Source organism: Periplaneta americana, chromosome 9 (assembly GCF_040183065.1).
Source record: "Periplaneta americana isolate PAMFEO1 chromosome 9, P.americana_PAMFEO1_priV1, whole genome shotgun sequence".
Classification (NCBI taxonomy): Eukaryota; Metazoa; Arthropoda; class Insecta; order Blattodea; family Blattidae; genus Periplaneta; species Periplaneta americana.
This window is the reverse complement of record NC_091125.1, coordinates 123137465-123151128: the sequence shown is the minus strand read 5'-3', so window position 1 is coordinate 123151128 and position 13664 is coordinate 123137465. Positions and strand designations below refer to the sequence as shown.

The 13664-nt window shown below is 36.2% G+C and overlaps 1 protein-coding gene across 1 annotated transcript in view; it reads right to left on the bottom strand.

The window, feature by feature from the left end:
* rdgC (retinal degeneration C) overlaps window positions 1-13664 on the bottom strand; it is a 484209-nt gene that overhangs the window by 246814 nt on the left and 223731 nt on the right. The window contains exon 8 of the mRNA XM_069835771.1: window positions 3626-3792. Within this exon, the coding sequence (XP_069691872.1) occupies window positions 3626-3792 (167 nt within the window). The remainder of the gene's footprint in view (window positions 1-3625; window positions 3793-13664) is intronic.

The window sequence follows — 13664 nt, the reverse complement described above, 5'->3', positions numbered from 1 at the left end:
GCTCTGGAGTGAATAAGGCTCTAAAATCAGCTACAAGGTTCGGTCCGGTTTTTTTTTTTGCCAATGCTGTACATCAGCCGTGGCGAAAATGCGACTCACGAGCACATAGTGGCTTGCAATGGTAGCTGTGCATTTCTTACCTCCCACAACCCCCACCCTCTCACTCACTGGAGTCAAACTCCGTTCTATTTGTATTTGTCTCTGACCTGCGAATAGCGTATCGTCGTAATGTCTCTCTCGAAACCGTGCAGCCAATATGATGAGAATATTAAATGTATGATTTTTCACAAGTATTACGAAGAAAACGGTTGTATAACATAAAACGGCATTATACTACATGTTACTGATGAAACATTATAAGGTTGTGTTATTATTATTATTATTATTATTATTATTATTATTATTATTATTATTATCATCATCACCATCATCATCATCATCATCATCTCTGTACGTCGATACTTTTTCAGCAGATGTAGGAATAATGCGGTTAGATCTCCAATTTAAACTCACAGATTTACAATGTCATATTAAATGAAAGCTAGAAGGACTTGACAAATGTTGAACTTTTCAAAATCTTTGCTAAAAAATAAATATCCGAAGCTTCGTTCTTTCGCTTGTTCTTTTGAAGCCATGTTCGCTACAACTTACGTTTGTGAAAAATTATTTTCATCAATGAAAATAGTATAAACCAAATTTAGATCACGACTGACAGACAAATACCTTACGGTCAACTACGACTGGCAGTAAGTGACATAATTCCTGATTTTGAAACTCTGTCGCAGAGATATTCTGAAGAGAGTTAATTTTAGGTTGTGATAATATGTTCTATGATTTCTTGTTCGTTTCTTTTTTCGTTACACGTGCTAAACATTAGTTTGTAACCTTGTACTGTATAAAATTATATTTAAGTGCTTGACGTAAGGAAAATGAAAATCCGTTAATAAGTCAGACAGTTGCTTCACTTCCCCTTCGGGTGTCCGCCTCCCTCCATAGGTGCTATGCACGTTGCAGGTTACACAGTGGCTCGACGCACGATCACATTTTCGACACGGCTGCTATACATAAAACCATCTTATTACCAGACTCGAACCACTGAACCTCATGTTGCAGTTCTACACCCCTTCACTTTACCCCTAGACTCTCAGAACACATAACTGAAGCGGGTAAATTATGATGAGTTGACTGTACATTCATTCTGCCGTTTATCCAGCGTTGCCAGATTGTGCAATTTGAACCCAATTCTTGTCAGAAATTAGGACCCGGGCTCAATTTTCGGAAAGAATAATTTCGGCATCGTTTACAATGGTAAATTGGGTGGTGGATTGTATATGCGCGAATTATGGTTCATCCTGTATAATTATTTGTGGCGCATCAATTGTATCGTAAAACCTGTGAAGTATTTTGACTGCTCAGTTAAAAAGAAAATTATCTCTTTTCGATGTATCCTTAAAAATCACTGTATGACCTGTCACATCTTGATGTGTGTATGCAAATATTTCCGAATTGATTCGTAACAAATTGACATGTGTAGAACCCGCAACGCGATGCTACTGTCAGATTCAATTGCCGCTCACACTCTGCAATCAACTCCGAGTGGGGTACGGTTTGTAACTGGAGTCGCGGTATAATTGTATCTGCTTGGTAAATTGGTTTGCACAAGGCTAATTGGACAGATGTTAATCAGCTCTGTCGAAGTGTCTTAATTTAATAAAATACCCAATATAGCTCTCCAGTATTGAACGGATGGCATTATTATACAGGATATATCATATAAAATGTTGCAAAATCATGTGGCGAATATAGAGTACCAATACATACATCTTTCATTAAACACTATACCGGGTGGTGAATTTGAGTAGCTATATAGCTATAACAGGAATTTCAATACTATAATGTATAGTCAGTTAGTTAGTTAGTTAATTAGTTAGTTAGTGAGTTGGTTAGTTGGTTAGTTAGTTAGTTAGTTAGTTAGTTAGTTAGTTAGTTAGTTAGTTAGTTAGTGGGGTTTAAAAAGGGCGCATCAGCTACTATGGCTATTTGCGCCTTTATCTAAAATCTTTCATTGAACACGAACACAATACAATAACCAGAATATTTAAAAGACCTAAAAAGCGTTTTCACAGTTAAAACGAGGCAAACTAATGCAGTTTCAATAAGGTGATGCATAAAAACCATAAAAGTGAGAAGTTCTCAGACCCTAAGTAGTATTTAAAAAGAAACAACAAAACAATATTTTAGTAGGTTATTTTACGACGCTTTATCAACATTTAGGTTATTTAGCGTCTGAATGAGATGAAGGTGATAATGCCGGTAAAATGAGTCCGGGGTCCAACACCGAAAGTTACCCAGCATTTGCTCATATTGGGTTGAGGGAAAACCCCGGAAAAAACCTCAACCAGGTAACTTGCCCCGACCGGGAATCGAACCCGGGCCACCTGGTTTCGCGGCCAGACGTGCTAGCCGTTACTCCACAGGTGTGGACAACAACAAAACAATAAAACAAATGCCACTAGAAATAAATTGTCTGGCGCATTCATAAAATGCACGGATGTAAAAGGTCCGAATGTCAAGTTTGTTAAAATCATATACTAAAAAATGTAACCTCCGGATGTAAAGAGTCCGGAGGATAAGTAAAACGGGTCATTAAAAAACTACATCACCCTGTCAAGTCCTGTATTCGATATTCGATAAAAATCTCAAAACTGCATTTGTACTAAAATGTATATATTTAAGTATATTATTATTACAGAACGGATTTCTAAGTGCTAAAAAAAAAGAGAGATTTAGGATTTTATAAAATTTATTTATGACTTTCAGGAATTTATATGAAATTAAAATTTAATAATTTTAATTTCAGTAAATATTCCACTTTGTGTGCAATTTATATACAGGCCCAGAAACAAAATTTGGGCCACCTGAATTTTCCAACTTCCAGTTATAACATACTACGCATGCTCAGTGCTTGCTGAGAATAAATGGGACGAAATGCCAGCCCGAATTGTCACAGGTGATCAGTCTTGGGTGCATCATTTTCAGCCCAAGACAAATCTTGCATCAATGCTCAGATCAAGTCGCCAGAAATGTCAAAATGTGCAACACATTGGCGACTTGATTTGAACAGACAGGATGAAGGGGACGAGATGCTAGCCTGAATTGTCACAGGTGATCAGTCTTGGGTGCATCACTTTCAGCCCAAGACAAATCTTGCATTAATGCTCAGATCAAGTCGCCAGAAATTCCCGCATCTTACAATTGCTGCTTCTTTGTTTCGTTTGTGCCCACATCTATAATACTTCCATTTAGCGGTGATAGTTTCAGGCGCCTCGTTAAAATAGCCCTATAGGTCGCTATTTAAATTCGTAAACATACTGACTCCCTCTCCTATATTAATTTTCTGTAGGAGTCTACTAAGTTATCCTTCAAAAACGTGTATGTTACAAAAATAATGCTACCTTTGTTTTTCGAGAATTTATTGGGTGACAATTTTACTATTCTTCAAGTTTGTAAAATAATTATTATTTCAGCATTACCCAATATTTTAAAGACGAAAAGTTACAGGAACACTCTGTATAAGGATGTAATGAGATTACTTCTAAAATGTGAATGAGATGAGTCTGCTTACCTGGCGTTCATAATGTGGTCTTCGTGGTTGCCACGGTTCAGGTACACGCCACCAGGGAACACTAGTAGACACGCCAGTAGAAGCAGAAACACTTCTAAGCCTTTCTTCCCTCTGTCCACGAAATCGCCGTTGAACACATATGGGTTCTCAGTGGACGGTAGGCCGTTCTGATGAATAGACAAAATACAGATCCGTAAATAGCTTTGCTTGTAACGGGCAGAGAGTGTTTTTAACTGTTAATCGAACACAACCATAGCGGAACAAAATGTTTTAATTATCTTATGAAATGGCTTGGCTTGGCTTCAGTGTCGCCAACTGTAGCTACAAGTCGCTAGATCTGACGACAAAAATTACGAAATAGCGATCAACGACTTTTCTGGAGCTTTTATTAATCATTTGGCGAGAAATTTAGCAATTTTTAAGTTTTGTCATTTTAACTATTTTTAATAAGATGTATTAGGAAACATTTTTAATTTGACAATATTTTGACATTTTAAATATTATTATAGTGAAAATGCTTTCCTTCGTACAATTGAAGGGTTCAGAGCCATAGTGGGCCAAACGCCATTTATTAAAAACGGAGAAAACAAGAGTTAAAATTAAGTGATTACCATAATTTGATGAAACATATAGCAAGTAAGATAAAGTATGCACATTAAAAATAAATGATATGTCAATCTTCATTAAATTATAGTATTTACTTAACCTTAAGCCTTGCTTTCTTCGTTTTTAATAAATGGCACTTGCCCCGCTATGGCTCTGAACCCTTCAATTGAATGGTGAATTTGCAAAGCGACTTAAGTCCCTAGAAGTAGTTCTGAGAAAATTAAAGAAAAATCTTTTTAACCTCGCTGATTCATATATTGTTACAATATATTTTTTTATATGTAAGAGAAAAAGTTTTATTATAAAAATTCATACTTTTGTATTCTTCTTCAGGTCGTAAAAAATTTAATTATCTTCAGGACTTGAGTTGTTCTGCAAATTAATTTCAATCCTGCATTATAATTATTAGGTTACTGACACACAAACATGTTTAACTAAATGTATTTATACCAAAATCATAAAATAACCTTATTACAATTGTTGAACAACATTATTTTGAACAATTTGTTAATCACAAGAGCACAGACAACTCTTAGGAGTGTTATAACGAGACCACAGCTTAATTTCATCTTTCAATTCTTTGTTGGGGTTGGGGACAACTCGCCACAGAAAATTGGCCACAGAGGCAACTTGCCACATAATTGAAATTCGTGTCAAAGACAATTCGCCACATAATTGAAATTCGTATCAAAGACAATTAGCCACACATTAAAATTCAAGGCAATACTCAAATTCGCAATAATTTAGAATATATTTCTATGGTAACACAAGATAAATCCAGAAGCTGTAAACTAACTCGGAACTATGGCGGAAGAAATTCGCTTCACAAAATCAGAAAGAGGCTCTGACAAATTAATATATAAAGCGCATCCTTCCTTGTATCACGTGCTGGAGCAACTGCAGTTGGAAGAGCAAGAGTGGACAGATGCATAGAGAGATTGGAAGGTGGTCATTCTCCTACCAAAAAGAAGCGGAAGTACATCGACATGGACAGACGAATATCACGTATAGTTGAAGAATACCGGGGTACAAGGCAGAAGGCACCGTCATCTGGTACTTGAGAGCTGTAGGCCACAACCTAGCAGGACATTTTTTAAGCCAAATTTACATGTACATAGCAATACTTAGTGGAATTTACAAATTATTAATCTCTGTATCCATTCGCACATTATAGAGCTTCTGGAAGACATGGATTTATCTTTGTACCTCAGTGTGACAAATTGTCTATCTGTGACAAATTGTCTATTTGTGGTGAATTGTCTATCTGTGGCGAATTGTCCTTATTACCAATTTTCTGTGGCCAATTGTCCCAGTTACCAATTTTCTGTGGCCAATTGTCCGGAACCGCTTTGTTGAATCCTATGCTATAATGTTTTCGTAAAATGTATGCACATCTTCTTCATCACGAATGTACTTAATATCTTGAATTTTGGTTTCATTGATCGGGGATAAACCATTGTGTTAGAAAGTGTGGAGAAAGAATGATGCTGAAAATGATCAAGAAGTAGAAAGGGAATTGGTTGTATCACTGGCTGAATAGAAGTGCCTACTGAAGAATGTACTGGAAGGAATAGTAAACGGAAGATAAATTCGAAAAGAATTACCAATGGCAACAGACAAAAACAATTTGTCAGCTGAGTATATGATTAAAATTACATATTATATAAGTTTCTTCAGCACTAAATCTCTAAAATCAGACCGACACATGGGGCACCAGGATGGACACGGCAATGTAACATTTGCAGGGTGATCTATACCGACTCTATAACTTTGTGACAACACAATTCAAATAAATGTGTCTCGTTTGATGGGGGATACGATTACGATGCGAGCATGACCTTGAGTTGGCGCCGCATTTACGCGAAGCGAGGGTGTAGCCCGCTGCAACTAACGGCCATTTTGGGCGTGGGCGAAAATTTCCGAGCAGCATATCTAGCTACTGCGATGTGCTACCTCGCTGATTATAGTACTAAACGAAAGATCTCGTAAATGCGTTTTTAAAGTCATACCGACTCATGGCGTATCAGGACGGAAACAGCGATGTAACATTTTCAAAAACTTTGCGACTAAAAACAAATTTGAAATAAATGTCTACTTCGATCGGGCATACGACTACGATGCGAGCAAAATCTTGAGTTGGCGTCACACATGCAGAAGGCATGAGTGGGACCTGCGGCGACTAGCGGCCATTTTGTGAGTGGGCGAAATTTTCCGGGCAATATATATCGCGACTCAGATGAGCTAGCGCGCTAATTTTGGTGACGAACGAAAGATCTCCTCAAGATCTATCGAAATAAGCAAGACGTAATCACGTAAAGCACATGGCCGTGCCGTCAACAGACAAACTCCGATTTTTCAATCCTATTACAAACTCTGAATATATTACGCATTATTAAGGGGTTAGGTAGGTAGTTTATAGCAGCAATATTTTTGGAAATATTCAACATTTTTTCCTTCATTACTGTATCTTGTGCAATAATGAAAATTGGTATGTGTAAAACACTGTCCTTCTGCTACATGAAAGAAATATTTTACGATTAAAAAAATATGTATATATATATATATATATATATATATATATATATATATATATATATATGTATATATACATTTTTTTTTTTCAAAATTTTAAAACGGTGGCAGTTCACTGTGCTGTGATGAAACGTTTCCTTCATAACTCATAAACTTGTTAACTTTTTCATGTTCTCTCTTTTTACTTCATTGCTGAAACTTATTTTTACAATATCATGCTCTTTCACCTACATTTCTTAATATATATTTTTATTTTGTGTTAGAAGAAAGTACTGATATTCGACCATTTTTAAATGAATTTATTTTTTACCTGACAATCTATCAAAGATATAGAAGTGATTTTGCATCATATTGTAGATATGACATACATAAATACACACAAAAAATTTCATCACAGAATGTTGGAAAGTTTCTGAGTTATGAGGGAAACGCTTCATCACTGCACAGTGAACTGCCACCATTCTGAATTTTGAAAAAAATATATATAAATAATTTTTTAAATCGTAAAAATATATTTATCATATAGTAGAAGGACAGTGTTTTACACATACTAATTTTCATTATTGTACAAGATACAGTAATGGAGAAAAAATGTTGAACATTTCCAAAATTTTACTGCTGTAAGTTGTACCTAACCCCTTAAATATCTTACTTCTATAAAAAGGGAATTTTTTTATTTGAATTTATTTTTCAAGGAAGTTCTGTTTACTTAGTGTTATTTTATGTATGGTGACAATTTTTATGTCCAGTTGTACCTAAAATTAAATAAAAACGTTTACAGTACTTAGTAGCCTAACTAATGTCATAGTTTATAGGCTACTATTAAAGCTACTGTGATTTATTTCATTTTGTTCGCATTATCGAAATAACTCGCTCTTCATTAACTCATCCTCACGTATTATGGTACCACTTCGACCGAGAGTCGGTTTCACGTGCCTATTCAGTTTCAGTTTTACGCAATGCAGGAATCTCCCTATCAATAATGTAAGGTGTTCAATTTTCATCGCTCTCTTTTTCCATGTTCCAAACTTCGACTCCATAACGGAGTATATTTTTCTCTTCCTCTTTTTATAATGCCTACCAAATACTGAAATGCAGACAGTTACTCATCACACTGGTAATTCGTGATTGTAATAGTAGACCCATATTCTGGAAGCAAAATATTTTCTTTTAAGTACACGCTTAGTAACATTTCACTGGCAGCAATAGAACAGCAATTATATTCACGTCATGAACATCTGCTTTGCATTCCACCTCATTAAAAGTTTACGTCTAAATCGTTTTATTTTTCATTCTATTTTCTTGATCATAAATTCTAAACCAAACTCAGTGTGGGCTATGAAGGTTTCATTGTCAGCCAAATTGAAGGTCAGTAATTTAATTTTTTCAATAAGAATACCATTCGCTCGTAAATTAAATTTCACTTTTGTCGGTATTAATTCTGTACATGTGATTTGTATGTGGGTGTGTGCTTTTTTTCACATTGACGGAGAATGGCTCCGGCTCCGTCTCACTGAAATTGTTATAATGCAAGGCTTAAATGATAAGGCAACAAGACAACACTCTTAACATTACATTATGGACGCCACTGTTTGGACTCGTATTTCTGATTAATTCATCGATTTAAGAACCATAAATTAATGGTGTCTTTTTAATGAGGAGATATGCGGTGTGGGTATTTTCACTGTGCCAATTGCAAATGATCCCCACCTCTCGCTAGGAATTCTTCCGCCTGTGGCTCTCTCTCTCTCTGCTGTGCCTCTGTTTCTCTTTCTAATAATCCTCCATTCTCAGTTCTCTTTCCTATCATATTTGATTTCTCCTCTTCTCCTTTCCCCTCATCTTCCCCTCTCTCCTCATTTTCCCCTTTCTCATCCTCCTCTTTCTTCTCAACTTTCCCATTCTCATCTTCCACTTTCCCCTCATCTTTCCCTTTCTCATCCTCCCCTTTCTCCTCATCTTCCCCTTTCTCATCCTCCCCTTTCTCATCCTCCCCTTTCTCCTCATCTTTCTCATTCTCCTCATCTTTCCCTTTCTCCTCATCTCCTTCTTTCTCATCTTTCCCCTTTCTCTCCATCTTCCCCTTTCCTCCCATTTTCCCCTTTCTACCCATCTTTTCCTTCCTCCTCATCTTTCCCTTTTTCCTCTTCTTCCCGTTTCTTTTCATTATCACCTTTCTTCTCATTTTTCCCTTTCTCCTCATCTTTTCCTTTTATCTTATCTTCCCCTTTCTCTTCATATTTTCCTTTCTCCTCTTCCCTTTTCTCCTCATCTTCCCCTTTCTCATAATCTTCCCCTTTCTCCTCATCTTCCATTTTCTCCTCATCTTCCCTTTTCTCCTCAAATTCCCCTTTCTTCTCACCTTCCACTTTTTCCACATCTTTTCCTTTCTCCTCATCTCCTCCTTTCTCATCTTCTCCTTTCTCTCAATCTTCCCCTTTCTATCCATCTTCTCGTTCCTGCTCATCTTCTCCTTTCTCCTTATCTTTCCCTTTTTTCCTCATCTTCCCGTTTCTTCTCATTATCACCTTCTCACGTTTCCCTTTCTTCTCATCTTTCTCTTTCAAATAATCCCCATTCTTTGGTTCTCTTTCCTTTCATATTTGATTTCTCCTCATCTTCTCCCCTCTCCTCATCTTCACCTTTCTCCTCATCTTCCCCTTTCTCATCTTCTCCTTTCTCTACATCTTCCCCTTTCTCTTCATCTTCCACTTTCTCCTCAGCTTCCTCTTTTTCCTCATATCTCCCTTTCTCCTCATCTTCCCCTTTCTCCTCATCTCCCCCTTTCTCATCATCTCCCCCTTCTCTCCATCTTCCCCTTTCTCCCAATTTCCCCTTTCTCCTCATCTTCCCCTTCCTCCTCATCTTCCCTTTTCTCCTCATCTTTCTCTGTTTCCTCATCTTCCCGTTTCTTCTTATCATCACTTTCCTCCTCATCTTCCCGTTTCTACTCATCATCACCTTCCTCCTCATCTTCCCTTTTTCCCTCATCTTTCCGTTTATTCTCATCATCACCTTTCTCCTCATGTTTCCCTTTCTCTTCATGTTTCCCTTTCTCCTCATCTTTCTGTTTCTCCTCATCTTTTCCTTTTCACCTTCCTCTTTCTCTTCACATTTGCCTTTCTCCTCATCTTTCCCTTCCTGTTCATCTTTCCCTTTCTCTTCAGCATCCTATTTCTTCTAATCTTCCCTTTTGTGCTCACTCATTCCTTCTCATCTCCCCCCTTTCTGCTCACCTTTCTCTCTCATCTCCCCTTTCTACTCACATTCGTATTCTTCACATTTTTCCTTTTCTCCTCATGTTCCCCTTTCTCTTCATAGTCTCTTTTCTCCTAATCTTCCGCTTCTCATCTTCCCCTCTTTTCTCATCTTCTTCTTTTATCTTATTTTCTCGTCTCCCCCCAACTTCTCCATTCCTCCTCTTCTACTTCCCTCTTTGTCCCCTTCTCCTCATCTCCTTTCTTCTCATCTTCTTACTCCACAGTCTCCACTTTCCCCTAATCTTTCTCTTTCTCCTCAAATCCTTATTTCTTCTATTTTCCCCTTTCTATTTATTTTTCTCTTTTTCCTCATCTTATTCTTGCTTTTTATATTCCTCTTCCTTCTCATATTCCTCTTCCCTCCCTCCCTCCATTTGCTCCATATTTAACTTTTCTTGTTTTATTCCTCTTCTTTCTCTTTCTCCTCTCTTTTTCCTTATCTCTTTCTTTATCTTCCTCATCTTCATTTTTATTTTCATATCCGCTTTATTCTATTTTTCTTTCTTCTCCCTCTTCTTACCCTTTCTCATCTTCCTCCTTCCCTTTCTTTTCATTGTCATTTTCCTGTTTTCCCTCTTTTTTGCTCCTTTTCTTTTTTCTTTTTTCTTAACATTTCCCATTTTCGTTTCTTCTTCTTTCTCCTTTTCCTCATATTAGTTTTTGTTTTCTTCATCATGTCCTGGTTTTCTCCTCCTCATCCTGTTGTTTCCTTTCTCCCCTTCTTCATGTCCCCCTTTCCTTTCGCTTTCACTTATTCTCCTGATTTCTGAAACGTCATATTCTTCCATGGCTCTCCTTATTGATGATATCTTTGTCAGTTTTTGTCTGTGTTATTGTTAGACATGACTGAATGAAATTCCACTTCTAGGACGTTCAATTAGTAGCATGCTTCAAATAAACGAACTCCATAAACATCTTGACAACGGCTGATTCTTCGTAGAAATTTTTGAACGAATATACTGCGTCACAATTTGCTGTGTTTCCGCCTCACCTCTCCTTCAGTTTCGCTTGTTTATTCTCTCATTTGAAATGCGATCCTTCCTCTCAGTGATAATTTTCAATACTTGCACACCTATTACACGCTTGCTCGATCCCAATTTCCTCTGCAATTCCTCCATTATATTGTCGTATCCAGTCTTGTTCCGTATACAGTGTTTCATTATCTACTATTTTGAGTCCCCTTGATATTAATCTTCGCCCTTATTGTTTCGTATACGTTCAATTTGTATTACTTTGCGCATCTCTTTTTTCATTTCTTCTTTCTGTAACTAATGTTCATTTCTTGTTCACGTTTACATTTCAACGTTAGTGATATTGCCAGGTAGCTTGCTATTGCAAATATTCTCCTACGATACAACATCCACATGAGCAAATATTTCCTCTCTCCCTCCTGTTTCCCGTAAGCAATTATTTGTTTTTCCATTACTGTTTGTATACGATACCCGTCGATTACTAGAAAAGCTCACATTGAAGATAATCTTGAAACCATATCTCGATAATTCCACGCTTTCCAATATCGAATAGCTGTTTTAATAATAATAATAATAATAATAATAATAATAATAATAATAATAATAATAATAATAATAATGCTGCCAGATAAAATCAAATAAATTAATTCCTTGTTGCCTTCTCTTCCACCGACACTATTAAGATATTATTATTAATATCATTATTATTATTATTATTATTATTATTATTATTATTATTATTATTATTACTTACTTACTTACTTACTTACTTACTTACTTACTTACTTACTTACTTACTTGCTTTTAAGGAACCCGGAGGTTCATTGCTGCCCTCACATAAGCCCGCCATTGGTCCCTATCCTGAGCAAGATTAATCCATTCTCTATCATCATATCCCACCTCCCTCAAATCGATTTTAATATTATCTTCCCATCTACGTCTCGGCCTCCCTAAAGGTCTTTTTCCCTCCGGCCTCCCAACTAACACTCTATATGCATTTCATTTCTGGATTCGCCCATACGTGCTACATGCCCTGCTCATCTCAAACGTCTGGATTTAATGTTCCTAATTGTCAGGTGAATAATACAATGCGTGCAGTTCCGTGTTGTGTAACTTTCTCCATTCTCCTGTAACTTCATCCCTCTTAGCCCAAAATGTTTTCCTAAACACATTATTCTCAAACACCCTTAACCTATGTTCCTCTCTCAAAGTGAGAGTCCAAGTTTCACAGCCATAAAGAACAACCGGTAATATAACTGTTTTATAAATTCTAACTTTCAGATTTTTTGACAGCAGACTGGATGATAAGAGCTTCTCAACCGAATAATAACAGGCACTTCCCATATTTATTCTGTGTTTAATTTCCTCCCGAGTATCATTTATATTTGTTACTGTTGCTCCAAGATATTTGAACTTCTCCGCCTCTTCAAAAGATAAATTTCCAATTTTTATATTTCCTTTTCGTACAATATTCTGGTCACGAGACATAATCATATACTTTGTCTTTTCGGGATTTACTTCCAAGCCTATCTCTTTACTTGCTTCAAGTAAAATTTCCGTGTTTTCCCTAATCGTTTGTGGATTTTCTCCTAACATATTCACGTCATCCGTATAGACAAGAAGTATTTTTTGTATACCTGGTTGAGTGAAAGAGAAGGCGACAAGCACTTAACGCTGCTGAATAAATGCTTTCATATTCCCAAATTTTTATTGCATATAAATCCCCATACTAATAAATATATATATTTTATCTTTCATCTGAGCCCAAGACTCAGTAAAGTGTTAAACGTACCCGAAAAAAATTAAAAAAGAAAGTCGGAGATAGCAATGCCAAATCTTGATCGGTTTGGAGTGGATTAACTTTTATGCTAGGGCAGGAAAGTGAAACAAGAGAGCTTCATTCCATGAAATAATCATAATAATGACGATAATGATAGAAGTGGTAATAATAATAATAATAATAATAATAATAATAATAATAATAGTGGCAGTAATACCCATAATAAATTTAAAACCTACTGTGATATTATTTTTATTTTTCTCAATTTCAAAGTATGTATGTCATGCTAGTGTTTAAATCGGTGTAGATGTTATTTATATACTAGAAATATTTTAATTACATTTCAAAACTCACGGTTAACTCGAAAATCTTAAGCAATGAAAATATTTTGAAAACAAATTTGAAATCAGAGCGATGATTTCTATGAGAATCCGCAGTTCTAACAGACAAATGTTGTCTCTCTCATACGAAAGTCCGCCGGGGGGGGGGGGATTCTTTAACTTGCCGTAACTCTCAAACTAGTAAAGATTTTGAACAGCAGCCCTTTTAAAAGTAATTTCCATTGTTTCTAAACATCTCTCGCTTTGACTCCCTACCTAACGTGAGGAATAAAAAAGTTTGTCGCTTATCTTGTCAATTTATATTTTTGACGGCACACTTCGAAGTTAATAATTTTTTCTCACTTTCCAAAAAAGATTCTGATTTAGAATTTTTTTCTATGCTTTCCTTAGACATTTATCTATGAATCGTAAAAGTTACAGCGCAATTGATTGAATCTCATAGGCGCCATGACATGATAATATTTAACGATGCGGCAAATAATGTCGTCGTGTGCTTTCTGCGAAAGCCAATGAAAGAACCAAAATGGCGGGCGATTATATTCAGTATTT